Source organism: Mesoplodon bidens (genome assembly GCF_964165515.1).
Source record: "Mesoplodon bidens genome assembly, chromosome: 18".
In the NCBI taxonomy this organism is placed as follows: Eukaryota; Metazoa; Chordata; class Mammalia; order Artiodactyla; family Ziphiidae; genus Mesoplodon; species Mesoplodon bidens.
In genome coordinates this window covers 21,961,926-21,989,148 of record NC_138175.1, presented here as the reverse complement: position 1 = coordinate 21,989,148, position 27,223 = coordinate 21,961,926, and the positions used below count along the sequence as shown (strand labels likewise).

The following is a 27,223-nucleotide window of genomic DNA, read 5'->3' as shown; positions in this document are numbered from 1 at the left end:
TCGTCTCACACTTTGTACGTTTGAACCCAACTTGATCAGCGCTGCCTCTATCAATATTATGGATCTTGTTCCCGGTAAATATCTTCATCTCTTTGTCTCATTATTCTTTTCTCATTATTTAGGGTGAGTCAGATCCAACTAAGTAACATTTATTGAGCTGCTAATATGTGCAAACCTTATTCCTTGTTACTTCCACCTACCTTATCCCAAAGAATTTTTAAATTATATGCAGAAAGTATAATTACCTTTATTTTATATGAAAAGAAACGGAGAAACAAAGAGGGAAGCAACTGATCACAATAACATGGAAAATACAAACAAAACTAGGAATCAAACTCCTCTAGGTTTCACTATATTTTTCCCAGTGCACAGCAGACCCTAGAATCCTGATATTATTGCATGCCAATTACATTGGTTCTTTTTTTTAACCAAATTTCCCCAGATGGACCCCATCACAGCCTATAGCTAAATCCAGATAGACTCAGGTCCCAGATAAAAGAGCTGCTCTTAGAAACCTAAGATGTTTATGTCAGAGAGACCTACAAAGAATTAAGGGCACTCATTCAACACCTCTCTTCCCATAGCACTTCCAGAAACACACACACACCTTCAGAAACAAACCAACATGCAAGGGGCAAAAAGAAATCTATTATTTTCTCAATATTTTGGAATAAAGGAAATGCTACAATGAGGTAAATTCCATGAGGCTAGCCTTAAAATATTAATGCAAAAAATTGTTTGATCCAAGATTCTGATGGCTGTAATGTTTCCCCTCTAAATCAAGGAGCTACATACTACAGGGGAAGGGGGAGGATCATGATCTTTTACTTAACACCTTTGATACTGAGGGATCGGCAAAATACAAAATGCAACAAATAACACTGTGGAATAATTGCCTATGTGCATGTGTGTATGAGGCATCTAAGTGTGCCCTGTTTGTGGTATCAATAGACTTCATTGTTATAAATTATCACATCCCTTAGAATCAACTCTCCTTCCACTTTTGTTAGAGGACAATTTTCTCCTTGGTGATAGGGAGGGAGAAAGGAATATATTTCTTGGTTTAAGACAAGGAAAACTACCAAGGAATTCAGCGGTATATAAACATTTAGGGTCTTTTAGTGAGTTGAGAAATCCCAAGAGTAGTTAAGTCAGTGACCAGAGGGAACCTTGAAAGAATAATCTGTCTGATCCACCAAGAAGACCTATTTCTCTTTCTCTTGAGTTGAGGAGGGGGTGGATTTCCAGATAAATTGTATTCTGTGTTGGACAATCTGAAGCAATGAATTTCAGGCAGAAAAGAGAACATAATTATTTATACAGTGAAAATGGAAGGGCATTAAAAGCCATCTGCCATTTTGATCTGCCAACAGAGCATCTTCCATATTGAAGCAATTAAGGGGGGGAAAGTTCTACAGAAATCTGTTTGGATATCTTTGAATCATAAAAGTGAAAAACCAGAAGCATATTTAGATGATTTTTGGTGCTGCTCATCAAAAAAAGAACTGTCCTTAGTTTAGACCAAAAAGCGGGGGTGGGGTGGGGGAAAGAGGAAAGAAAGAAAGATGTTTGTCAATTGGTCTAATCAGGGTCAATCTGGCTTGGCTATCTTTCCTTATCCAGCCCCAAGCCTGCTTTCCATACAAACTCTTTTTTTTTTTTTTTTTTTTTTAGCAGTTCAAACTTAACTCTGAATGTATCAGGTATCAGAGCTCATTTGATCTATAACTTGGCCCATATTAGATAATACACTTGCAAAATAAATACATTTGAAAGTCACCTCTTGCTGGATCCAAACCTTACATGTCCAATATAACTTTGTGGAATAATAAATAATGAAAGGATGGATGCATGGATGATGTGGTATTGGCTCCTACAGAACATTCCAACACCAAAAGATGGGTTGTCTTTTTCAGCCTGAAGCTTATCTCATAACATAATCATTTTTCCACAGTAATAACTAATCCCTGAAATGTCTGAAGCACATTACATGTCTTTCCATCTACTCTTTCACTTTAATTCATGCATTCAGTTAACCCACTTTTCTTAAGTTTTGGGGTACTGCCCCCACAGAGCTCATATTCTAATGGGAGACAGACAGGGAAATGTATGCTTAGAATGCAGAGTGATAAGAAAAATACTAGAGGCTAGTGCAGTGTTCCTGGCGCACAGAGGACGTAGCATCCAAATGGGCTGGGGATGTCCAGCAAAGCTTCCCCTAAGAGACTTCATTTATGGTGAGACTTGAAAGAGGTGGTATAGTAGGCAGTGGGGGTACATTATCCACAGAACAAAAGCATGGACATGTGAGAGCATGGCATATTTGGGAAACTAAAGGTGGTTTGAAGTTTCTGGAGCCTACGTTTTAAGGTAGCAAGAGAAAGGAGATAATAGATGCAACGTTTATGGGAGGTGTATCATATCATTTCTTGCTCACTAGGCTATAAAGTTTCAGTTAAATCCACTGGAGACCCATAGAAGAATTTTAAGAAGAAAGACATTATCACTAAGGGCTGAGTTAACGGGGGGCAAGACTAGAGTCAGACAGCCTGTTTGGAGGCCATCATGATAGCTACAGCTCCTCTGCAGGTAGGTCATGAAATAGTCACTATCAAAATTAGCTGTGCTTTCACAATATAACTAACTTTGCTGCATGTGCTTTTGGGAATTTCCGACATCTGGGACTATCTGCTAAAGCCAATATTTAATCTTTAACTCTTGCTCTTTTCTCTATATTTTATCATTGTTTAGAATAAGAGGTTTGGAACTTTAAAATATGAGGTTCAGTATCAGGATATGTCAACTTAATTTATCAAGTCATTAGGTCAAGGGTCAAAATCATACTATCTCTTTGTTAGAATCCAAAACTTGTGATTAAAAACTGAACATCCATTTTTAAAAAATGGAAAGGAAACTTCCTAAAATATACACACACACCATAACACAAATCTTAATTTTAATCTTCTTAATTTTAACCTAACAACCAATATTATGCTTAATGATGAAACTCTAGAAGTAATATCCCCATTAAAGTAACAAGTAAAGCCATTATTATTGCTATTATTTAACATATAAAATGCAAATCTGTGCAATTTGTAAAAGAAACCCAAATATTAAAAAAGAATGAAGCAAATTATTATTTAATTTTTATGTAGCTGTCTCCCTAGAAAACCTAAGAAAATAAGCTTAGAAATTATATCACTTTAGAACAATGTCCAATAATAAATGAACTAACTAAAAGAGCTATAGTTTATGCTAAAAATTGTCACTTAGAAAATATACATAATTTAAAAATCTACCTCATAATAGTATCTAAAATATAAAGTAGCTAGCCATAAACTTAGTAAGAAATGCATAGAACAAAAATGAAGAAAACTATAAAACATTCCTGATGGTAATAAAAAGAGAACTGAATCAGTGGAAAGTCAGATCATGCTTCTTGATAGGAAGAATATTTTTAAATTCTTTGTTGTTAAATTAATCCATAAATTTAAGGTAAACTCAATAAAATTCATGAAGATACTTGTCAGGCACCTGAAAAATAATTCTAAATTATACCTGGAGGAACAAAGAAACCAAAAGCTAAGAAAGAGTAATAAAATGAAAATAATGTAGACAAAACCCTTGTCAGATTTTAACACACATATTATACGTGTGCAACCGTTAAAGAAAAATATGATACTATCATGAGAATAAATAGAATAGGGAGAGTTGATAGTCCAAAAAAAAATCTAATAGTATGTAATGTGGGTGAAAATAAGGATGGCGTTGCAAAGCAATTGGAAATGCCCATTTCTTAAATGATATTTAGGAAATGGCCAACAAAGGGAGCCTGTGTATTTATTTCACATTGGATAAATGATTGAAATGGGAAACATGATATATAAGAAAGAAGATAAGCTAGGTGAATATTGATATCACTTTTCCATGAGGAAAGTCTTGCTAAGAATAATTTTAAGCAGAAAAACTGATACAGAAAGCACAATGTCTATATTTTAGAACATAGCATAATCAGGATTGAAAGGACATTGAAACATTGGAGAAATCTATGCAATAGGTATGATGTCACAAGTTAACAGCATTAAAATACGAAGAGACTTTATAAATCAATTGCAAATTGATGAATATACAATTCAAAAACTGGGTAAAGGACACGAGTAGCCGATTTATAAAGCAAAAAGAAGAATCAGGGAATTCCCTGGTGGTCCAGTGGTTAGGGCTCTGGGCTTTGACTGCAAGGGGCATGGGTTCGATCCCTGGTCAGGGAACTAAAATCCCACATGCCACATGGCTGAAAAAAAGAAAAAAAAAAAAAAGAATTTTGGACTTCCCTGATGGCGCAGTGGTTAAGAATCCGCCTGCAAATGTGGGGGACATGGGTTTAATCCTTGGTCCCGGAAGGTCCCACATGCCACGGAGCAACTAAGCCCATGTGCCACAGCTCCTGAGCTTGTGCTCCAGAGCCCTCGAGCCACAACTACTGAGCCCGTGTGCTGCAACTACTGAAGCCCATGGCCTAGAGCCCATGTTCTGCAACAAGAGAGGCCACTGCAATGAGAAGCCCACGTGCTCCAATGAAGAGTAGCCCCTGCTCGCTGCAACTAGGGAAAGCTCATGCACAGTAATGAAGACCCAACGCAGCCAAAAATAATAAAAATAAATAAATAAATAAATAGAAGCAAAAAATTAAAAAGAGCTTCAATTAAAAAAAGAATCTATACTTATTTAAAAAATTCTAACTTTACTAGTAATGAAAGGAATTGAAAATTTAAAATGTGATATGTGATTATAATTCACTTATCAATTTGTGAATCATTTAAAAAGAATAATAGTATCTAGAGTTGGCTTGAATGTGAGGAAATGGGAGCTTACCTATTTTACTGATGCTATTATAAATTGGTATAATATTTCTGATAGGCAATTTGTCAATTAAGTATTAAAAGCTTCTGATACAGTAATTCCACTCTAGGAATCTATCCTAAAAGAATAATTAGGTATTTGGCAAAGGTGTGTGAAAACAACGTAGTTACACAACAATAGTCAACTGATATCATATACCCTTGTAATGAAGTTAGGAGGATATTTAGGGGAAAAAAATGTTGACATAAGTATACTGATGCTGAAAAATGCATATCATGTATTATTATGTAGGGAAAAAAGCAGACATTATTTTATGGTTGCCTTTTTTTTGCGGTACGCGGGCCTCTCACTGTTGTGGCCTCTCCCGTTGCGGAGCACAGGCTCCAGACGCGCAGGCTCAGAGGCCATGGCTCACAGGCCCAGCCGCTCTGCGGCACGTGGGATCTTCCCGGACTGGGGCACGAACCCGTGTCCCCTGCATTGGCAGGCGGACTCTCAACCACTGTGCCACCAGGGAAGCCCTATGGTTGCCTTTTTTAAAGATCAAAATATATGCCAAGAAAAAGTCTGGAAGGCTATAAAAACTAGCAGTGATTATTTCTGGATAGTATATTATCAAGTTATTTTATTATTTCTAATTTTATTTCTGCTTGTTTGTATTTTATAATTTTCCTACAAGGGATATGTATTAATTATGCAGTAGAATAAACTTATAAAATTCTTTGCAAATATATTTTACAACAATTACTAGGGCTGTGATTAAAATTAAACTTGAAGTACAGTTTGTCCTTTTCTATTCACACTTCCCCTGGAATACTAGATTGATGAATTTATTTTAGAGTTTTTCTCTTCTGAAGATTGTTGTTATTTCATTATGGGGTAAACAAAGATTTTTAAAGAAAATAATTAATTAGAAAAGACACAAGCTCTATATTCATAATATATAAAGTGTTACTACATGAGACAGAACCCTTTAAACACTCAGACATTTTAGTTCAATTCACTTATTGCTAGAGTGACCTTGGGCAAGTCTCTGAATCTTCTGATGTTTCATATTCTTTCCTCATCTATGAAATGGGGATAAAAAGATCCAACATGCCTACCCCCTAGAGCTGTTTAGGAACTAAGTGGAACAATGGCCATTAGCAGGTTTTATAATCCAATGAAGAACTACATAAATGAGATGGGCTATTCTGAGTATTTTTTTCTTTGCACTTTTCTTATTCATTACATGTTCCTTGTGTTTTTTAAAGATGCCATAAGTCTAATATTTGCAAAGTAAATGCATCTCAAAGCCTGGGTGGATCAGCTCTTCATTTCCCCAAACAGCACCACTCTTGATATTATTAGCCCCAGATGGACTCAAATGTTGAAGAGTTATCCAGTGTTCTACTTTCCTGCTGCCTGCTGAGTTGTCTTTGAAGCTTGGACTGTAGAATGGAGTAAGATAAAAATGAAATAAAAGGCTTGTGTATATTAAGATGGCTTCCCCTCTTATATTTTTAAAGAGGCCGAACGCTTATGCTGAGTTTAGGCAAACACAATCCTGATTATTTACGTGGCATAATGGAAGTAAGCACTCAAGGAGAGAGAAATCTGATGCTTTTACTCAGCATGCTGTAAACCATTATCTCATGTTTTCTATGGAAAACAGTCTCAGCTGGGAAATTTGGTAACTCAGTAGGCTATTAATAGGTTGTGGAATGTGATTACTCTTTTTGGATCACTTCAATATGTAATTACTTTTAGGATCTGGTAGAAAGAAACTCTATTAAATGATGATTATAGGACTGTATTTGCTTTAAAGTTCTGTAATAGCTCTAAACATGGGAGTTTTCATTAACTGTTTGCCATAGTTAATAAAGTCATTTTTCTTAAAAAGTAGCAGTTCCCTGCAAAAGTGGTAGCTCCACAAAAGATTAGTTTCTTATAGGAAAGGGCAGGGGAAACAAATTGTGCAGTAGGTTGGCTTCTCCATGGTAATATAATCTCCTTGAAAATATAGATGGTGTTCCCGAAGTACTGTGACAAAGTGAAATATTTATAAGTCCCTAGAGAACAATAGGTCTTAGTATAATGTTTTCAGAGGGTAAACAGCAACTAAATATTATTGCACATATAAAAAGAAGACAAGGTAGGTGATGGAGGCAAAGTTGGCAAAGAAAAGCCTAGAAACACCAGCTGTTTCAGGAGGTGTCCAGCGATAAACAGGGATATTGCCAGGAATACATCCAGCAATTAGACCTCAAATGTAAATTGGGGATTATATGAACACACAGATATAAGGATCATAATGAAAAGCTCAAATCAGTCCAAGAAATAATAATAAAGTATGCCAGGTCATATCCCCCCAAATCCAAGGAGCATGGGGCACAGTGGTTTAGGATGCAACCTCTAGCCTCTGAATGTCCAGGTTTAAAATCTAGGTCTCACTCCCACATGGCTGATTTACTTAATGGCCTGTCCCTCATTTTCCTCATCTTCAAAATGGGAATGATAATAATAATCCTTACCTATGATGCTGTTTAGAAAATTAAATAAAGTATGGGAAGGATCTTGGCACGGTGTTTAGAACATAGTTACTGGTATGTGTAACATAGATAACACTGATAATGGTGATGGTTAAAGTAACATTACTTATTAGATTAATTTAAGATCCTATAAACCCGATCTCAGTCATCAGGAAAGCAATGTATCTATAATCTCGTACATAGCTAGCATGTGTCTAATGAAAACGTGTTCAGAAGGACCACATTTTATTCCTATGTCAAACCATGGCATTTGTCTTCCTGTTTTTACAGACCTGCATTGTCACAGGCTTATAGGAACAGGTGTAGGCCAAAATAGTCTTGCCAGGAGTCAAGAAATTTATATTTTGATCTTGGCTCTGCTATACACTTTGTCAAGGGACTGCATCAGTTTGGGCCTATACTACAACAACAACAAAAAACAACTACTTCGAATAATTCCAAGTCTAGAACCTCCTTGACTAATGAAATGAGAAATAGAAATCGCATCAAAGTTTGCATGTTTACAGTGGAGAAACAATGCTTTATTCATGCGCTTCAGGCAGTAATTCCATAACTACCTTTAGGTATCAAGCTCTGTACCCAACCACGTTGCATTAAAACTATGCTGGAAAGGGAAGGACAGCTGAAAGATTACATTACTTTACAAGGTTGAACTAATCTCTTTTAATGCTTTACTTAATATCAATATTCATAAAGCCATGCTTCCCCCTAAGGATGTATCAACCTCTTAAAAAAAAGATAAATGAAGTTGTTTGTGTATTGACCCTGTAAGCCTCCCCACTTGGTTTTTGCACTGTTTTGTGAATATCAAAGCCAACAACAACAAAAAACGTAAAATAAAATAAGATTCACTTATTCCTATGCACCAAGAGAGCCCATATCTCAAAATAAAGTCGGCATTATTATTTTTTGTTTGTTCTTCAACAGAAAGGCATTATTAAGATTGGGGGAAATACTTGTGCTCTGCAATATAAAAGCCATTTATTTTCCATTTCTACTTCTCTGAATGCACAGGAACCTTGGTACGAACCTCTGTTGTCTCTGACTGTGAAATTTGGATTGTGAATGATTTCAGGGGGTAGACTGAAGATAAATCTTGGTCCATTGGCTGTGTCATCCTTGTCATCTGCACTAATTGTAACAATTGGCTGAAAGAGAAAGGTGGCCCATAAATAAATCATGCTGACATTGGCACATCATTCATTCAAAAATTTCTGGCTGGCTGAGAAACCTGATTTTAATTAGAGAACATAGCTCCAGAGCTAAACCAGGGCTCTGAAGCCTTCTTGGGCAGTGGGAAGTATCTCCAGGTGATGCTCTCAAAACCAAACTCTGTTTCTAAATGCTTATTCATAGCCAAGGCAGAGCAGCGTTACCTGGTTAGAAAGTGGCTTGGTCTGGTCACTCTCACAGATGAAGCCTTCGTAAGGGGCAGCAAACTTGGGAGCATTGTCGTTGACGTCAAGGACCCTAATGGCCACAGGGACTTTGGCTTCCTGATGCCGGTTGTCTGAAAGGAGAGAATTGAGACAGTAAACATGTTCAAGGGAGGAATCCATGTTGGTCCAAGGTTACTCTTGGGAAAAAGTGAGCTCCAGCCACTCATTCAGGCCCTGCAGGGAAAGGCACTGTTGGCACAAAAATCACCTAAAATCCAAAGTATGCCAAATCCAATGTGAGGGGGATGTCCTAGAATAAAGGTCAACATTAGACAAGTAAGAAATAAACCACTTTTCCCTTTCTGTTGAGGTTTAATTCTAAATGCTTATAATGGAGACTGGCCCCCTCAGAGTGTAGTCCACAACAGCAGTTCTCAAAGTGGGATCCCCAGAGGAGCATCAAATAATTTGGGAATTCGTTGGAAGTGAAAATTCTCAAACCCAACCCAAGACCTGAGTTAGAGGCTCTGAGGGTGGGATCCGGAAATCTTTGTTACAACAAGCCTTTCATGATAATCCATTGCGTGATCAAGTTTGCAAACCACCGGTCTACAGGTAAAAAAGAACCCACAATCTTGGCTCTAAGGATTCTGCTGCTCTGGGTTTAAACAAAACTGAGGATAAAGTGGGGAATCTTTCAGCCATGGTTAAGAGTTTCAAGCTGCTACAGGCTATCAGCTCATGTGCCAAGTCTGTACCCAGTTCTGCCAAAGAAAATGAAAACATCTCTATTTGCTTATATGTCTCCCGAGATAGACGACCAAAAATAAATTTTAAAGATTGAAAAATATGTTTAAGACTAAAAAAAAAATTTGTTCTATCTCAGCTGTCTGTTATTTTCCAGAATATATAGAAATTCTCAGGAATAATATTTGGTAAAGTAGAATCAAAACCCTTAGTATAATACTTACGGATTTCTGCTGCAAAAACTGATATGTTGAGCCAGGCAGTTTCTTCTCTATCCAAAGGTTTTGTAGTTTTAATAAAACCATCCTCTGGATTAATAGTGAAAAACCTGTCCAGGTCAGTGTGACGATCGATTGAATACCTAAGCAGAATGCAAATGAGTCAATTAGACCAAGACATTCCAAGCAGCTTAATATTTGAATATTTTCTCCATGCTATATTTAAAGCAACTTTTTCAATGAATTGCTTGAGCTAGGTTTTCTTTTTAATCAAATTTACTTTTCAAACTTCGTACATGAATCTTTTATAGAAATCATTTTGCCACATTGGAATTCTTTATTCAGGACAATGAATGAAAGAGCTGTTTAGCATATTTGATTGAGAAATGGAATAATATGTTGCATATCTGATTGAGAAATGGAATAACATGCTGCATATTTCTTCATATTTACTATAATCACCCACCATCTGAATATTTATGAACCTGCATTTGGGAAGTGGGTTTGCCTTGCTTCCAAACTACTCAGAAAGTCACAAGTGTATGGAACATTTGCCAGATTTTGGCATATGAAATATTAAATAGTCTTAAGTTATCATCAAAGATCATTTACAGTACTAAAAAATCAGTTTTCTCCTTACTTAAAGGAAAATGCTAGATATATTTTGAGTAAATTTATTCAATTTATTTGGTTTTAGGGGTTCTCAGGTAGCTTGGTTCTGAATTCCATTGTGATATATGCAAAGAGGGCTTGGCCATTCATTTGTAGAGCATTCTCCCCACACTTTAATGACCCCAGGCTGAGCCTAACAGCATAGTTGGAAGGTTTCAGCTACTCCTGTCCACTAGAAAATTTGCTTTTTTCTAACAAAAGACAAAATAATTTCCAGAATATTATGGGGCAAGGTGAAGTAGAAGATGGGTCAAGAGGAGTGGTGTAGTAAGGTAAAATAACTTGCCCAGGATAAAGTTCTGGAGACCTGGCTTTAATAAGTGTTGACAGTTGTCCCATGGCATCCATGGGGGATTGGATCCAAGCCACCTGAGGATACCAAAACCCATGGATACTCAAGTCTCATATAAAATGGCATAATATTTGCATATAACTACACATATCCTCCTGTACACTTTATTTTTTTTATTACTATTATTTTTTTGTGGTACGTGGGCCTCTCACTGTTGTGGCCTCTCCCTTTGCAGAGCACAGGCTCCAGACGCGCAGGCTCAGCGGCCATGGCTCACGGGCCTAGCCGCTCCATGGCATGTGGGATCCTCCTGGACCGGGGCACGAACCCGTGTCCTGTGCATTGGCAGGCGGACTCTCCACCACTGCGCCACCAGTGAAGCCCCCTCCTGTACACTTTAGATCATCTATAGATTACTAAAATACTTAATGCAATGTAAAATGCCATGTAAATAGTTGCTGGTGTGCCACAAATTGAAGTTTTGCTTTTTGGAACTTTCTGGACTTTTTTTCCCCCAATATTTTGGACCTGTGGTTGGTTGAATCCATCGACATGGAACCCATCAATGCAGAATGCATGGATACAGAAGGCCAACTGTACATGTGTCTGAAGGCATTCATTGAGGGCCATAAAACCAAAGAATATTAGAGAATATTAGCAAAGACCATGGATGTCACAGAGTTTAATCTCTTCAATTTACAAATGGTGGGATTTGCAAATGGTCTATTATCTCGCTTCTGGGGGAGCCAATATTAGAACCTGGATCTTCCAGTTCTAGATCATGTTCTTTCCAAGGGAGAGGAATTTAGTGCAGAGGAGCACTTTGCAATATAGAAAACATGAGCTCATCCATGATACCGTTGACTTCACAGCTCCCTATGAGAATGGAATGATGAGTCCCCTTCCCAGTGAGGAAAGATCAACTATCCCACACCTCATAAATGTCAGTAGAGGCTCGGTGACTAAACCCTCAGCAGAGCTCTATGTGAAAATAAAGAGAAAATAATAGAATATTTTTTCCCTGCCACTAGGGAGTTTACTATCTAGTTGACATGACCAGACAGGCTCACAGGAAGAAAGATAATTAACAAGTATTATTCTATAGAAGTGAAGCGCATGGATTTTGGTTTTTAAAGCCCTAGGTACAAGTTCATGCTTGGCTACATATACTCTGAGTGATACTGGAAAAGCCACTTAAGTTCTTTGAATTTCAGCTTACTTATCACTTAAACTAGAATATTAATAGTAACCTAACTTTTAGGTTATCTGTGAGAATTACATAAAATGATAGATGTTGAAGATGCATAACCTAGTGCCTCACACATAGTAAACAGAACAACAAATACAGCTGCTCTGATTTTTGTGGTTCTCGCTGCTATTACACACCGTGGATAGATCAGATGTCAGTCTACAGAGTATGACTTTCATACTATAGCCAGTGAAAAATCATGAAAGGCTTTTGATCAGAGGAACAAATAAATGAATTCAGACTATCAGGGTGATGAATAAGATAGGGTGGGCAAGGTGGTCTGAGCTAGTGAGAGTGGAGGAAGGAACAGAGGAAACTTAAGGGGGTGATGTACGGATAGTTTTTAAGGAGTGAGGTGATAAGAGAGTGAGGTATAGAAGCGACAGAGGGAATGGAAGACTATGTGATAAAGACAGAACCAGTAGGACTCAGTTGATATTTGGAGATCTGTGGGAAGCTGGGAGAGTCCTTGAGAGTTTCTAGCCTGAGTGTCACAGAGAGGGAGACATTGGGAAATACAAAGTCAACTTACCAGGAAGGAGAGGTTGAATTTCCACTAGGGCTATGTTGCCACACCAGGAGAGCAAGATTCAACTTTATCAGAGGTTTCACAGAGTCAGGGGTATAGTCGGTCTTTTTTTTTTTTTAAGTATGTCACAAGAAGTATAGGCTCAAAAATATGTTTTTAATGAATGAGCCAGTGAAGGAAAAAGGAAGTGGGTAAGAATGCAGAGCAGACAGCAGAACAAGTACAGAATTAGAATCAGGGAGAAAGATCAGCCTAGAGGCAGAAAATTTAGAGCATTAACTCAATTCAATTAGTAGCATGGACGGAAACTCTATAGATAAGTGGACACAGAGAGAGAGAAAGTCTGAAGTGAAAGGCTGAGTGTCAGGGAGCCCCCAGTGCCTGGACTGGGATCTCAGACTAGTGAAGACACCAGGTATGTCTGAGGCATGAAGAGGTTACTGCCAATGAAGCTAAGAGGAAAGAATATTTCAGGAAGGCAGTGGTAAACGAAAAGGTCTCTAATGCTAGAGTCTGAGAAGAAAGCTGCAAACATTTCAAAGCAGCTAAGAGTTTGGCTGACACTATAAGGCCCTCCTACCCATATGTTTAAGGACACAAATGTCCTTCAAGGTGAAGATAAGCACTCAGGAAAGTAGGTAGTCTGGCTAGGAGACCCACTGAATAAAAACCTTTAAATGTTGTTCTATGAATTGTTTGGCAATTCTAAGAATGAGGACCTGGGGCTTCCCTGGTGGCGCAGTGGTTGAGAATCCGCCTGCCGATGCAGGGGACACGGGTTTGTGCCCCTATCCCGGAAGATCCCACATGCCGCGCAGCGGCTGGGCCCGCGAGCCATGGCCGTGGAGCCTGTGTGTCCGGAGCCTGTGCTCCGCAACGGGAGAGGCCACAGCAGTGAGAGGCCCGCGTACAGCAAAAAAAAAAAAAAAAAAAAAAAAAGAATGAGGACCTGAGTGGGTGAGGGGAGTTGGTTCAAGGGCCATAGTGAGCATCTTTGGATAATTATAGACATGAAAAATAGCTCCATGCACAGAATAGCTTCCACTGAAAATATGACCCAAATAACCAATCACAGATGTGGACCCTTGGAGATAGTGAGGTGCCAAGGTAATGAGCAGCTGTTCCATGTGTTTTTACATCATCACTCTTCTAAAAAGCTGCTAATGCACCTTGATATTCTAGGCTAAATTCACACCATGAACATTTTTGAGTAGTTTAAAGGTGTTACCAAGCTCCTCAGCCGTTACCTGATGTGTCTTCTTGCACAGAGAGCACAGTACTCAAACCTTCCTGGGAAATCTTTCCATCAGTGGCTGCCCAGCGAGAGTAAACTGCTCATAGTGGACTCAAGGCAGCTCTTGACTAAAATCCAGTCTCCAATACTGACTGGTCATGTGACTTTGGGTAATTCACATCATCTCTTTGAGCCTCAGTATTTCCATCTATTGGACCCTAAAGTGATCACAGCCTCAAGGGTGTCTGAGGATTAACTTAAATAACTTAGTGCGGGGTTTTCTGGGGCCAAGAAGATGCTCAAAAAAGGGTAATTTCCTTCCTTTCTCCCCAAAGGGGCAATGTTCATAGACTTAAAGGCAACTGAACAGCATTTACATTTGGGACTTCCTTCTGCTCTGTCAGCATTTTCTTTGGTATAAATAGAAAAACTCCATTGTCCGTGGCAATTATTTTTCATACTCGGATCTATTTACTTTTCTTCCCAGCTTTATTGAAATATGATTGACAATAAAAAAGTCTGTATTTAATGTGAACAATGTGATGTTTTAATATAAGTATACTTTGTGTAATGATTACCGCAGTCAAGCTAATTAACATAGCCACTGCCTCACACAGCAAACCATTTCCTGTATGTGTGTGTGTGTGTGTGTGTGTGTGGTGAGAACACTTAAGATCTACTCTCTTTGCAAATTTCAAGTCTACAATACATTATTATTAACTATAGTTACCATGCTGACCAACATCTCCTCATTTTCCCCACTCCCTAGCCCCTGGCAACCAGTGTTCTACTCTCTGTTTCTGTAAGTCAGACTTTTTTAGATTCCACATATGAGTGATATGCTATATTTGTCTTTCTGAGTCTGGCTTATTTCATTTAGCACAGTATCCTCCAAATTCACATATGTTATCACCAATGGCAGGATTTTCTTTTTTCAGGCTAAATAATAGTCTGTTTTATATATATAATATACACATATATATGTGTGTATATATATATATATATATATATATATATATATATATCTCACTATTTCTTAATCCATTCATCTGTTGACGAACATTTAGATTGTTTCCATATCTTGGCTATTGTGAATAATGCTGCATTGAACACGAGAATGCAGATACCTGTTCAGGATGCAGCCATTATGGAAAGCAGTATAGAGATTCCTTAAAATGTAGATGGAGGCTGGATTTGTTCTGTGGGCTGTAGCTTATTAATCCCTGACCTAGACAGACACATCCCTGGCCCTCTTTGACTGTACCAGGGACAACACAGTGTAAGCTGTCATTGTGATGTATGGTGAGAGCTGTGAGGTGGAAGCTGCATTTGATCCATCTTAGGGTGCCCTGGAAGAATTCCTAGAGGAAGTGACACCTAAGTGGAGGTGGGAAAAATGAGTACCATGTAGCAAGTTGGAAAGGATGAGAGTGAGATCTCCAACCAGAAGGAAGAACACACGAAGGTCAGGAATTAGAAGAGGACAGGAAGTACCCAGTCTAGCTGCAACTGAGAGTCTGATGAGAAGGGAGAGTAAGACAGAAAGCAGGAGAGACCAGCAGGACACAGCAGGAATTGCGGGGGAGGGGCTCGAAGAAGAGCCTTAAGCCAAGTAAGAGAATTGAGACTATTTTGGAGTAGGGGACAATGGGAAACAATTTGATCCATGATTTTTTTTGTCGTTGTTGCTGTTTAACTGAAGTATGATGTGATGTTTAGATGTGCATTTTAAAACAATCAGTCTGGCTACAGGATGATGGAAAGGTAGGTGGGAGATCGGGGGCAGGGGGACCATGAGGAGGCAGAGGAAGGAATCTAGGCAAGAAGGGAATTAGGGGAGTGGCCATGGAAAAATAAACACCTGCTAGAATCCAGGATAGGGCAGGTTTCGGCCAACTTTACATTTCTGGCCTATATGGACATGCCTTGAATCTGTGACTCAAGCCTCCTTCTCAGCCTCTTTCTCATCACCCTCTCATCTTCGTCATCAGTCTCATTGGTCATTAGCTCAGGTTGGGGAGCGGGGGAGGCAGGGTTCTGAATAGCTTTTCTAGCTTTCTTGTCTAAGTCACAAAAGTATATTTGTGATAATAAAAGCATCCTAAATTTGAGGGGCACTTTGTTATCTCTTCAAAGTGCTCAGCAGTTAGATAGATAGACAGAGCTTGCCTTCTGAGCCTCATGTTCACTGTCTGTGTCGCTTTGGTTAAGTCACTTTGCCCTGCAGAGCCCCAATTTCCTCCTAATTTAAGAGATAATAATTCCTAGAAAATAACGTTGAGGGGATAAATTGGATTATATATCCGACACCCCTAGTACAGTAACTGGAGTATAGGAAAGTGTTCAATAAATTAGAATTACTGTTATTATTTCACAATCGTTATTTATACTTCACCACAGTTCTCTGAGATAGGCAAAGCTTAGGGTTACATCACCTAGTATACATTGGGAAATCTGCTCCAGAAATTCTGGAGCTTGAACAAGTCTATCCAAAGAGTTGGTGCAGAGGTGGAGTAGAACTCATGTCTTCTAAGTCTTCATCTTGTTTACATTGAATGATATCTTGGACCCTTTTTGAGACTGAAGGACCTGGTTCCTATAGGGATTTCCTAAAACCTCTTGCCTCTGGAATTCCCCATCCAGGCTTTAAAAATAAATTTCTCTGTACCTTATCGGGCTATTGGCAGCATCAGGGTCTTTGGCATGCACTCTCCCCACCACAGTGCCAGCAGCTGCATTTTCTTGGACTTCATGGATATAACTTGGGGCCAAGAACATGGGGGGCTCATCAGCATCTTCCACTGCAATCTTGACTGTCACGGTGTCTTTGAAAGGCCCGTTGCTGATGAACTTTGGGTCGATGTGCACGTTGGCTGCCTCTACCTTCAAGCTGTATGCTCTTTTGGTTTCAAAATCTACAGGCTGGCAAGAAAGAAGAGAAGATTGACAACCAATTCCTTGAAAGAATAATGGAAAAGAAAAACCTGATTGTTTTATAGGGCACCATGAATAGTTGTTCAAAGAGAGAAGAAAATCAGTGTTTATTCAATATCCAATTAATTACCTGAGCCATTTGGTTAGAAAATCAGACAAATCAATTGCTGAAACTTGGAATGTGCTTAATGGGTAATTCTAGGAGTATGACAGACACAGAAGGACCACATCATTGAAAGTGAACCACATTCCATGAACACACTAAGGCTGCCCAATTCAGTCACTAAAATCATTTAAGGAAAGGAATTAAGACATTACAAAAATAAATGTTATAGCCCATTCTGAAAAGTACTAAGAATCTTGGTAATAAAAATAGTCAATGAATTTCAGGCAAAGAAAAAAGCAATGTCTTGTTAGATGACTGCTCCCCTCCACACATACACACTTCTGGCTTAATCATATTGATAGTCTCATTTTTAAAGTTTCTGACCATGTAACATTTCTCAAAGTCTGGGACCCTTACCAGCAGTGGCCCATACACTGACTTAAGGTGGTTTATGGGTAATTTTGTGTGGGTGGGTTTTTTGAATGACATTATCCTAATTACTGATCCTATTATTCCTTTTCCAATTCTTCCATTCCCAAACACATCAAGGACATCTCGGTATACTGCTAACTTTTAACATTCCTGTTATGCTTCCTGATCTCCCTTTCAAGAGACTGTGAGATAACTCTCTAGCTAGAATGTAATGACATTGTTTTGTTTCGCCTGCATTCATTTTTAGGTTACCTCCTACTTATGGCAAGTGATATAGTACAGTGTGAATACTTCCCTGTTAAAAGAATACATATATGTAAAAAAAGTCCATTCAAAGAAAAACAATTATAAACAATATAGATTTTACACAGACGTGAAAAAATATTAAGAAGCAGCATTTGAATGGCTGTCATTATTAAGAAATTGATGGTAAGCACTCCCTAAATCTGAAGGAGACAAGGTTCTGTGAATCAATCAGTAAAGGGTGAAAAGTAAAATTATAGAAGAGAAACAAGCCTTCCTGCCTAGGAAACAGAACTTCCTAATTAGCACTCTGGATGATACTGAACTCCCAAATGTTTGGAAAGAGTTGGGTCTTTTAAGGCTAGCATCTGCCTACCATGTTGTCATCATCTGCCTGGTATTATTTTGAATGGGCATATAATCATAGGGCTTAGTCCTAACCTAATTCTCCAGCACTCTAAACTGAGAATGATTCCAGTTTCAGGAAGGTTAAACGCATTCAACACCCTTGACACTTTTTCCATCATTTTTCCACCCCCATCTCCCCAGAGTCAGAGAACACTCCCTTTTCCTGAAGCAAAATCTGTCACCAGCTGCTCCGTCATTCCGGACTCAGCAGCATCTTTGTCCTTCACTGGGTTACTGAGCAGCAGAAAAAAATGATATTTAGAGGCTGAAGGTATGAGACTGCTGCAATTCCTCAAAAATCTCTGTGATTGTTAGACAAAATTAAAACGTGAATATGATATTCTGAGACCAGGTAAGAAGAAATTTCCTGATCTCAGGTAGCCTGTTAATTCTCCTAGAACAGAAAGTTTTGAACTTGGTTTAGACATATACCTAAGGACCCAGAGCATTGTTTCCACTGGAAAACCTTGTTGTTGTTGAAGCCAGTATAGTCATGCTGCAGTTTGACTGATACTTTTTGAATCTCAAGTGAAGCTCCCCAGATCTTTGCAGGTGTTTGTCTGGGATGCCCTTTCCTAGTTTGGTGAGATTTTACTGTCTTCTGGTGCTCATCCCAGGCTTGTGAAGTCCTCCCCATCTCCCCCAGACAGATATGTGTGGCCCCTTAGTTGCCCATCTGCAGTCCCACATCCCCCACCCCAGCTAGGTGAGGAGCATCCCAAAGGACTCTACTGAGTCTTGTTGATCTTTGCTGATCTTTGCCTCCCCAATGCCCAGTAATGACCATGCCAAGTGATCACGTGTACCAATCATTGCGACTGAATGGGAAACAGAGTTGATGGATGGACAACATTTAAGCATTTGCCTACAATTTATTCCCTGCCTCCTTCCAAAAGGGATTTAAGGTAGTTTCCCATGTGAACCTTTTTTTTTTTTTTTTTTTTTTTTTTTTGCGGTATGCGGGCCTCTCACTGTTGTGGCCTCTCCTGTTGCGGAGCACAGGCTTTGGACGCTCAGGCTCAGCGGCCATGGCTCACGGGCCCAGCCACTCAGCAGCATGTGGATCCTCCTAGACAGGGGCACGAACCCGCATCCCCTGCATTGGCAGGCAGACTCTCAACCACTGCGCCACAAGGGAGGCCCCCATGTGAACCTTTATATCCATGTTATGAGTAGTTGAAATAAAGCTAAATGAGGCAACATACTACATAAGCCATAAAAATCTCAATACCCCTGAGTTTACTAATCCCACTTCTAAAAATTCTCCCTGGGGGATTAATTCAACAGAAAACCCAAACAAACAATATTCAAAAATGCATGATGGAGCTTCCCTGGTGGCGCAGTGGTTGAGAGTCCGCCTGCCTATGCAGGGGACACGGGTTCGTGCCCCAGTCCGGGAAGATCCCACATGCCGCGGAGCGGCTGGGCCCGTGAGCCATGGCCGCTGAGCCTGCGCGTCCGGAGCCCGTGCTCCGCAATGGGAGAGGCCACAACAGTGAGAGACCTGCATACCGCAAAAAAAAAAAAAAAAAAAAAAAAAAGCATGATGTTTAGATATCATAGAGGGGTTATATTTAATCATAGGAAACATACACACAAAACACCAAATCCAACTGTGAGATTTTATTAAGGAAATAATGGTCCATCAGTAGGATGGGATGTTATGTAGTCATTAAAAATAATTATGTATATTATACAGCAGCATGTAAAATGTTTATGATGTGCCATTAAGTTAACAAATCAGATCACCCTATGACTGCAACTGTTTTAAATGTTACATATCCACATCTATATACATGTGGACAGAGAATATAAAGAAATAATCAGGCATAAAAGTGGCTTTATTAAAATTATTATTTAAAAAATATTTTAAATGCCTTCTAATGCTGCTCTCACACTGCTTTACAGGCAGTTTATTTGTTTGAAAGTAAATACCTCAGAAACTGTGCCGGGATCTCTCAGTGATAAATTGGAGTCCCACTCAGTCAAAGGTGCTGCACGATTGGATTTTCCTCCCCAAGTCTACCAAGCCACCAACAAGTCTCATCTTTATTTTGCTAACCACACAGAGATTGTCTCAATATCCTGAAGGCAGCTTCTCTCTCTCATGCACCATTATAATCCTGACACCTACTGTGTCTGACACAGAGTACTCAAGAAATATTTATTGCTTTCTAAGCTATTCAATAAATGAATGACTCTAGCTCCTAAATAACTCTTGAATTCTTCACCTTTACCTCTTCTGCCTTCTTCAGGTCTTTGTAATTCCTCCCTTGAATTCCAACAAGATTTCTTCAACTGGTCCCACTGTATCCATCTCAGGACCCTCAAGACTCAACTTATTCAAGTTTCTTAACTGTGTCCTATTTCCCTCAACACCAGTCCTTCATGAGCCTATTTTCTCTGACCTTCCTCTCCTTATCTGTCTGGTAATTTCCTATTCATCTATGAAGGCTCAGCTCTAGAACTGCCCCCTGTAAGCAGTCATTCATGACCCATAGTCACAGATCTTATCATACTTTATCACAGTTGCTTCTCAGCTGGGGAGTGATTTTGCTGTACCTCACCCCAGGTATGTTATGCAATGTCTAGAGCTATTTTTAGTATCACAACTGGTGGGGCTGGATGTGTGCTTACTGACATCTAGTGAGGAGAGGCCAGGAATGTTGCTAATCACCATACAATGCACAGCCCTGCCCCTACAGCAAAGAATTCTCTGTCCTGAAATGTTAATAGTGTCAAGGCTGGGAAAAACCCCTCTATGTTAATTGTCTCTTCGCTTTTAACTGTCCTGTTAAATTGTGATCTTCTTGTGACGAGGACTCTGTTTCTTCAGTTTTAGATGTCCAGCCTCTCACAAAGGGTGTGCCTGACAAATAATAATAACTCAATAACTCTTGGTAGAAAAAGGTTGAATGAATTAAGGAATAAGTGAAAAAACTATATTAAAAATATTTTTTAATACAAAAATATTTTCACGGATCTCTCTATATCTTTTTATATTATTAAATCATATATATAATGATTTCTATAAGGATCCATCATTTTACTCTGTTAAATTCACCTCAATATTTTTTTCCTGCTGGACAATTGGAACTTTGTATTATAAGCTTAAGCAAACGTTCTTTTACAAATTAAAGAACATCTTACTCTGTTTTAAACTTAAACGTCAGTGCTTTATAGAAGATTATTCCTTTGCCCGAAAGAAACACATTGAATTGGGGGAAAATGTGCAAATTAATCATATGCAGAGAGCTCACGTGCGATGTGTTAGTTCCATGGGGTGATTTACATATTTCAGATTTTAGAGACACAGTGTGTGTTTATACCCTGAATACATTGAAAACAGGTGACAACCTAAGCATAACCAACTACCCAATTACTTGAACAGCAAAGGATGGGAGGCAGGAATCGCTGATGTCACTGTTCGTATGTCAGTGGCAAGCAGAAGGGATAGAAATGTTAACTAACAAAGCCAGTTGACAGCTCTATGCTACACATAGTCACACAGCTACTTTTCCAGAGGAGAAACCAGAAGTGATTACCCCAGCCCCTTGTGGCTGGTGATTAGGCTTCTGTGGCTACACCATTCATCATCACTAATGTTGACTTTTCCAAGTATCCAGAGTTCACCCCGACTTCCATATTCTTTTATGACAGAGTCACTTCTACTTTCTCTTTGTTTGGGTCCCCTCATATTTCCCCCAAACCTTACAATGCTTCCTTATGTTGTAAAAAGTCGGCTTCCTAGAACACCTCTCTCCCTGCTCTCCTTACTGAAAGATTCCTCCCAGGCATCTCCCTCTACCCCACCCTTGCCTCCTCTCCAGCTACTGGCCTCTTTCTTGATTCTTCAAATTAATTTTTTTATTAGTGTTCCAGGCCAATCTTTTCCATCACACCAAGGAGCTTAATATTCATGTTACAAAACCAAGTTGAAAATGAATACTTGATTAAAACCAAGGTAATCCCATCACATCCAATTCAGATTTAATACTCCATATACTTTGATGATGGAGAAGTATTGATTTCTCAAGTCGTAAATCAGGGGTAAAACCGTTTTAGAATATACTGTAACTGTTTCTTTACCTGAAAGTGAATCAAATCTGGCTCTCTTCTATAACCCCTTTCTGGTCCGTCTATTTGCAAAACGTCTTGAGTGGGAAGATGTTCTAGAATACACTAAGTTTGAATTCCATGTCTTTAAATTGCTAGCTGTGTGATTACAACAGGGTCAAATTATTTAATCTGTCTGAGCCCCAATCTCCTCACAATTAAACTGAGGTATCATTGCTGCCTGGGATAATAACATCTACTTTATATGATTTTTATCATGTAAAATAAATGAATGCTTATAAGAGGCTCAGGCTTTGGCCAATATTTAGAATTGAGTAAATGTTAGATTTTTTTTAAACAAAACAAGAACAAGCAATAATCTCATTTTTGTAGTGAATTAATCTCAGGGACACATTTTTAGCAACAATTTAGCTGACTATGAGGGAAGGCACATTATTATTGCTTCTCAGGTTCAATTTTGAGGGAAAATCAAGCAGAGATTTGGTTTAAGTTTCATAGAAGGCCCAGCAATGTAATGGACCTTGGATGTTTGAGATAAGAAAAGTTCCAAAGAGCCTATATTAACAGACTCAGCTTGGCAGAGCTAAAGAGGGAACTTCATGTATGCTCAGGGCTGTCTCTCCAAAATCTAGATTTATCTAGCTATCTTTCTTTCCATGGGGAAACTGTGCCAAGTCATATAAGAACTAACCAGCAATCTCAGGGCAGGTATTATCACTCCCCCTTTTTTTTCCAGTTTTATTGAGGTATAATTTACATACAGTACTATCTAAGGTGTATAGCATAACAATTTGACTTTCATACATCAGGAAATTACTACCACAATAAGTTTAGTGAACATTCATCATCTCATATAGATACAAAAGAAAAAGAAAAAGCATTTCCTTTTGATGAGCTCTCTAAGGATTCACTCTCTGAACAACTTTCATATATAACATACAGCAGTGTTAATTATATTAATCACAGTGTACATTGCATCCCTAGGACTTATTTATCTTATAACTGGAAGTCTGTGCCTTTTGACCCCCTTCATCCAACTTCCCCTCCCCCCACCCCCCACTTCTGGCAACCACATATCTGATCTCTTTTTCCATGAGTCTATTTTTTTCTTGTTTTTGAAGTATAATTGACCTACAATACCATCTTAGTTCCTGGTGCACAACATAGTGATTTGATATTTCTATATATTTCAAAATGGTAAGTCTAGTTGTCATCTGTCACCATACCAAGATATTACATTACTATTGACTATACTCCCCAAATCATACAAAAACTAACCATCAAACTCAGGCAGGCATCATCGGCCCCTTCTGCCAGCTTCCTCTGGAATACAGTTCTGTTATCTCCCCAAAGCTCAGAGCTCAACTGCTAAGTCAGGTCCGGCCCTCAGTTGTCCATATTCTCCTTTCTTTAGTCTTCAACTCCCTGTTTCCAGCAGCGGTGCCTCGGCAAGGCAGGCCACAGCACTGCCACGTCTGATTCCTCACCCTAACTCACCTTTTTCAGTTTCACCACGCCCTCCTGTGTTTCATAGTCCGTTGTGATTTCAAACAATTCCATCCCATCTCCATCAACAATATTGTATGTGACTAAGCCATTTTCTCCAATGTCTGGGTCTTTAGCCTTCACTCTTCCCACTTCCTCCCCGGGGACAGCTGCTTCTGACACAGACATCTGGTATACGCCTAGAAGAAGAAGACATCTATTTTTATTTTCCCTTTTATTTGGCAGCTGTAAGACTTTAGATTTCATTGAATCTCAATAAATTTCTCAAAGGGTTTGACACTGAACTTTCTATTGACTGAAAACATGAAAGAAGTGAATGGATGGGAGGAAGATCCCACATGGCTTGCTTGTCAAAGAAATGTTTTCTGCAAAGGATGATAAAACTATATCAGGGTCCAGGGTGGTAGGGTGGGGTCACCCGTCACATGTGAGAAAGGAAAACAATGCCCAGTTACATTTCCCATCAGGAACTGATGGAGGGCCATGTATATCTTCACACATTCAAAAAAATCAAAACTTCTTTTTATGTCTTTGGAATAGTCTGTAAGTTAATTCTAAGCCTCACATATGGCACTGCCAGGTGCCCAGAAAAAGAACACCCTTCCCTGTTTATAAGCCTTCCATAGCTCCATATTTATTTTAAAATCAAATGCAAGTTGTATCCTTCATGGTCATGATCCTTCCAGCTGTATATCTGACTTTCTTCTTACTTTACCTCCTTCACCATTTGATTAACTGATACCTTATATGGAAAAGCTTCTCATAGTGTGACATTTCCATTTAGATTTGTTTAATATGTATCAGGAACCTAATATATGCTAGGCACTGTCCTAGCCTTTGGTGACTCAGTAGTAAATGAAAGAGTCAAGATTCTTTCCTCATTCTAAAGAGAAAAAACCCCAAACGTATACATACACTGATATCATTGCTAAGAAGGAGAAAAATAAAGTGCAGTGAGGGACAGAGGATAATGAAAGAGTGTAAGTGTGACTGTGTATAAATGTATGTTGTGAGTGTGTTTGTTCATGTGAGTGTGTGTGAATGTCCCCTGAAAGGACTGGGCCAGACAAATCATGTGAATACCTGGGGATAAAAATTATAAACAAAGCAAACAGCAAACTGCAAAAACCCTGATGTGGGAACACAGTGAATACATACAGAACAGCAAGACCACAAGTGTGACTGCAGCCTTCTGGTAGGAGGTAAGGGTATATAGGGAGGCTGGGGCCCAACTGTGCACAAAGGGCATTGCAGGAGATGGAAAAGACTTCAGGTTTTCTTTAAACTTGGTGGGAAGCCACTGAAAGGTTTTCAGTAGAGAAGTGAGATTTGAGATAATCTTATTTGCATTATCACAATTCAAAAATATTCTCTGCAAAACAACGTAGAGAAGCAAGGGTTGGAAACCTGGCCTCTACCACTTTCAAGCCAAGTGGTCTTGGGCAAGTTACGTAAGCTCTTTAAGCTTTAGTTTCCCCTTATGTGGATTTTATCAGTTCTAATACTCTGTCTACATTTATCTGTTGGGTTGGCCAGAAAGTTTGTTTGGGTTTTTCCATAACATCTTTTAGAAAAACCTGAATGAACTTTTTGGCCAGCCCAATATATTGTTTGGCTGTGAATACTTTCAGTTCAGACCCATATTTAACTTAAACACACCATGCCCTCCATGATAAAGGACAAGTAGGAGGTGGGAGTCTCTGCAGATAATTACCAATTTACATGAAGGTTTAGAAAAACCTACTCCCCAGTTGATTTTCTCTAAGTCTTCGTCAAGTTCATAGCTGTAAAACTGGTATCTTCACAGTAGTGATGTAACTTTACTCTATGACTGTATGTGAACAAGGGCATTAATCACTACCTGCTAATAGTCCTGCATGGCCTTTTCCATCCAGCATACCTGCCAGCTTTAGAGTGGATAACGGAGCATGCAGTTTCTTAGAGTGCTCTATGAGGCTTAAGCTTATTGGGGATGCTGAAACTTGTGGCTGACCAGGCAAGGCAGTCTTCCTCTCTTTGGTGACTTTATGAGAACTGGCTGTTGCCTTGTAATCCTCTATCTCAATGTCTCCCTTGCATAGATTGTTGTCTTTGGATTCCTTTGAGTGACCATGCATGGTGCCTTCCTGGGGCCATACTTGGTGGCCTTCCCTGTTCTCTCATTTATAAAAAGTGCCATCTCTCTGGCAATAAACTCACAGTCTCTACCAGCTACTCTCCTCATTAATGAAGAAGACACTTTCATGGTGAACTCCCCGTGAACTAGCAGCGGCACATCACAACGATCACACTGTACTTATAATGTATACATAACCAGATTTGTGTACAAAATCTGGCTTTGCCATATCCTTCAGGCAAGTTACTGCACCCTTCATGGAACTCAGTTTTATCTGTAAAATGGAGGCTCTCGTAGAGATCTGTAATAGTAGTAACTATTCATTAAAGGATGGTAGTTGTTGTAATTATGATTATTAATAATGACCTTTCAAATCATTTTTTCTTTTATTTCCTGCTGCAAGCCTATCAATTTTGTAGAAGGACCATAATCCCCTAGATAATATTGATAATAATGGCTAACATTTGTTGACAACTTATGCCAGATAACATTGTAAGATTTTACACTAGCTCATTTAGTTCTAACAACATCCTATTAATTGAGCCCTGTGGAAGATTGTATTTTGCAAAAATAGTCCAAACAGTATCTCCAAGCCCACATGCTTTTCTTTCAACGCGACTTTAACAGTCCTTCCCTTGAAAGGTAGGGTCTACAAGAACTCCACTTACATTTGGGCACTCTTATGACTACAGTAGAAATGATGCTATGTGATTTCTGAAGCTAGGTCACAATAGGCAATACAGTTTCTGCTTGGTGTCCCTGGGGCTCTCCTCACTTTTAGAACCTATCCAAGCCACTCCTGTGAGGCTGATATGAAGGGGAACCAACAGCCAACATTAACTTGCCAGCCATGTGACTGAGCCATCTTGGAAGTAGATCTTCCAGCCCCAGACTGTGCCAGTTGATGCTATGGAAACAGAAACAAGCTGCCTCCTTCAGGTTTTGCCCAAATTGCAAACTCATGACAAAAATAAACGATTATAATTATTTTAAGCCACAAGATTTGGGGCAGTTTGTTAGGTAGCAATAGATAACTGATTCAGGTACTATTACATATCCAGGTTAGAAATGAGAACACTGAGACAAAGAAAGGTTAATTAATTACTACATCACATCATGAGCACCTAGCAAAATTGATTTTCTGTTCCCAGGGTTGTAGAACATTTTATGTCTCCACTTTCTCCCACTATCTCTCCTCCACTTAAGTTTTTTGTTGTCATTGCTCCACTTAAGTTCTTTGTTGTCCTCCACTTAAGTTTTTTGTTGTCTTGTTTTTTGCAAGAATGATATAAAGAGCCTCCATTTTTCTAGATTTCTTCTGGAAAGTTGAGTACAGCAGGAATGGGTCAGAGAAGAGTTGGCTGTGGCACCATTGGAAAGTGAAAGCCAAGCCCACCTACTTACTCTGTGGAAACTTTGGTGGGTTGTCATTGACATCAGTCAGTGTGATCGTCACTTTGGTTGTCCCTGAGAGTCCACCCATGTGTCCACCCATGTCCTTGGCCTGGATCACCACGTGGTACTCCTCCTTAGCTTCCCTGTCCATGTTGGGAAGGGCTGTTCTGATGATACCTGGACAGGTGAGCAGGGAACATCACAGATATTCATTGATAACATTATAACAAAAAAGATCTAGGCACAGGGGAAGCAAAGATGAATAGAACAGCACCTTCCCCCATAGAAGAGTCAC

At 39.1% G+C, this 27,223-nt stretch overlaps 1 protein-coding gene across 2 annotated transcripts in view; it reads right to left on the bottom strand.

Annotated features, from left to right (window-relative positions):
• Positions 1–27,223, bottom strand: part of CDH11 (cadherin 11) — a 144,803-nt gene that overhangs the window by 9,760 nt on the left and 107,820 nt on the right. For both annotated transcript variants that reach the window (XM_081217522.1, XM_081217523.1), the window contains 6 exons: positions 26,938–27,105; positions 23,409–23,596; positions 16,380–16,633; positions 9,742–9,878; positions 8,768–8,901; positions 8,422–8,539 (listed from right to left, as the gene is read on the bottom strand). In XM_081217522.1, the coding sequence (XP_081073648.1) occupies positions 8,422–8,539; positions 8,768–8,901; positions 9,742–9,878; positions 16,380–16,633; positions 23,409–23,596; positions 26,938–27,105 (999 nt within the window). The remainder of the gene's footprint in view (positions 1–8,421; positions 8,540–8,767; positions 8,902–9,741; positions 9,879–16,379; positions 16,634–23,408; positions 23,597–26,937; positions 27,106–27,223) is intronic.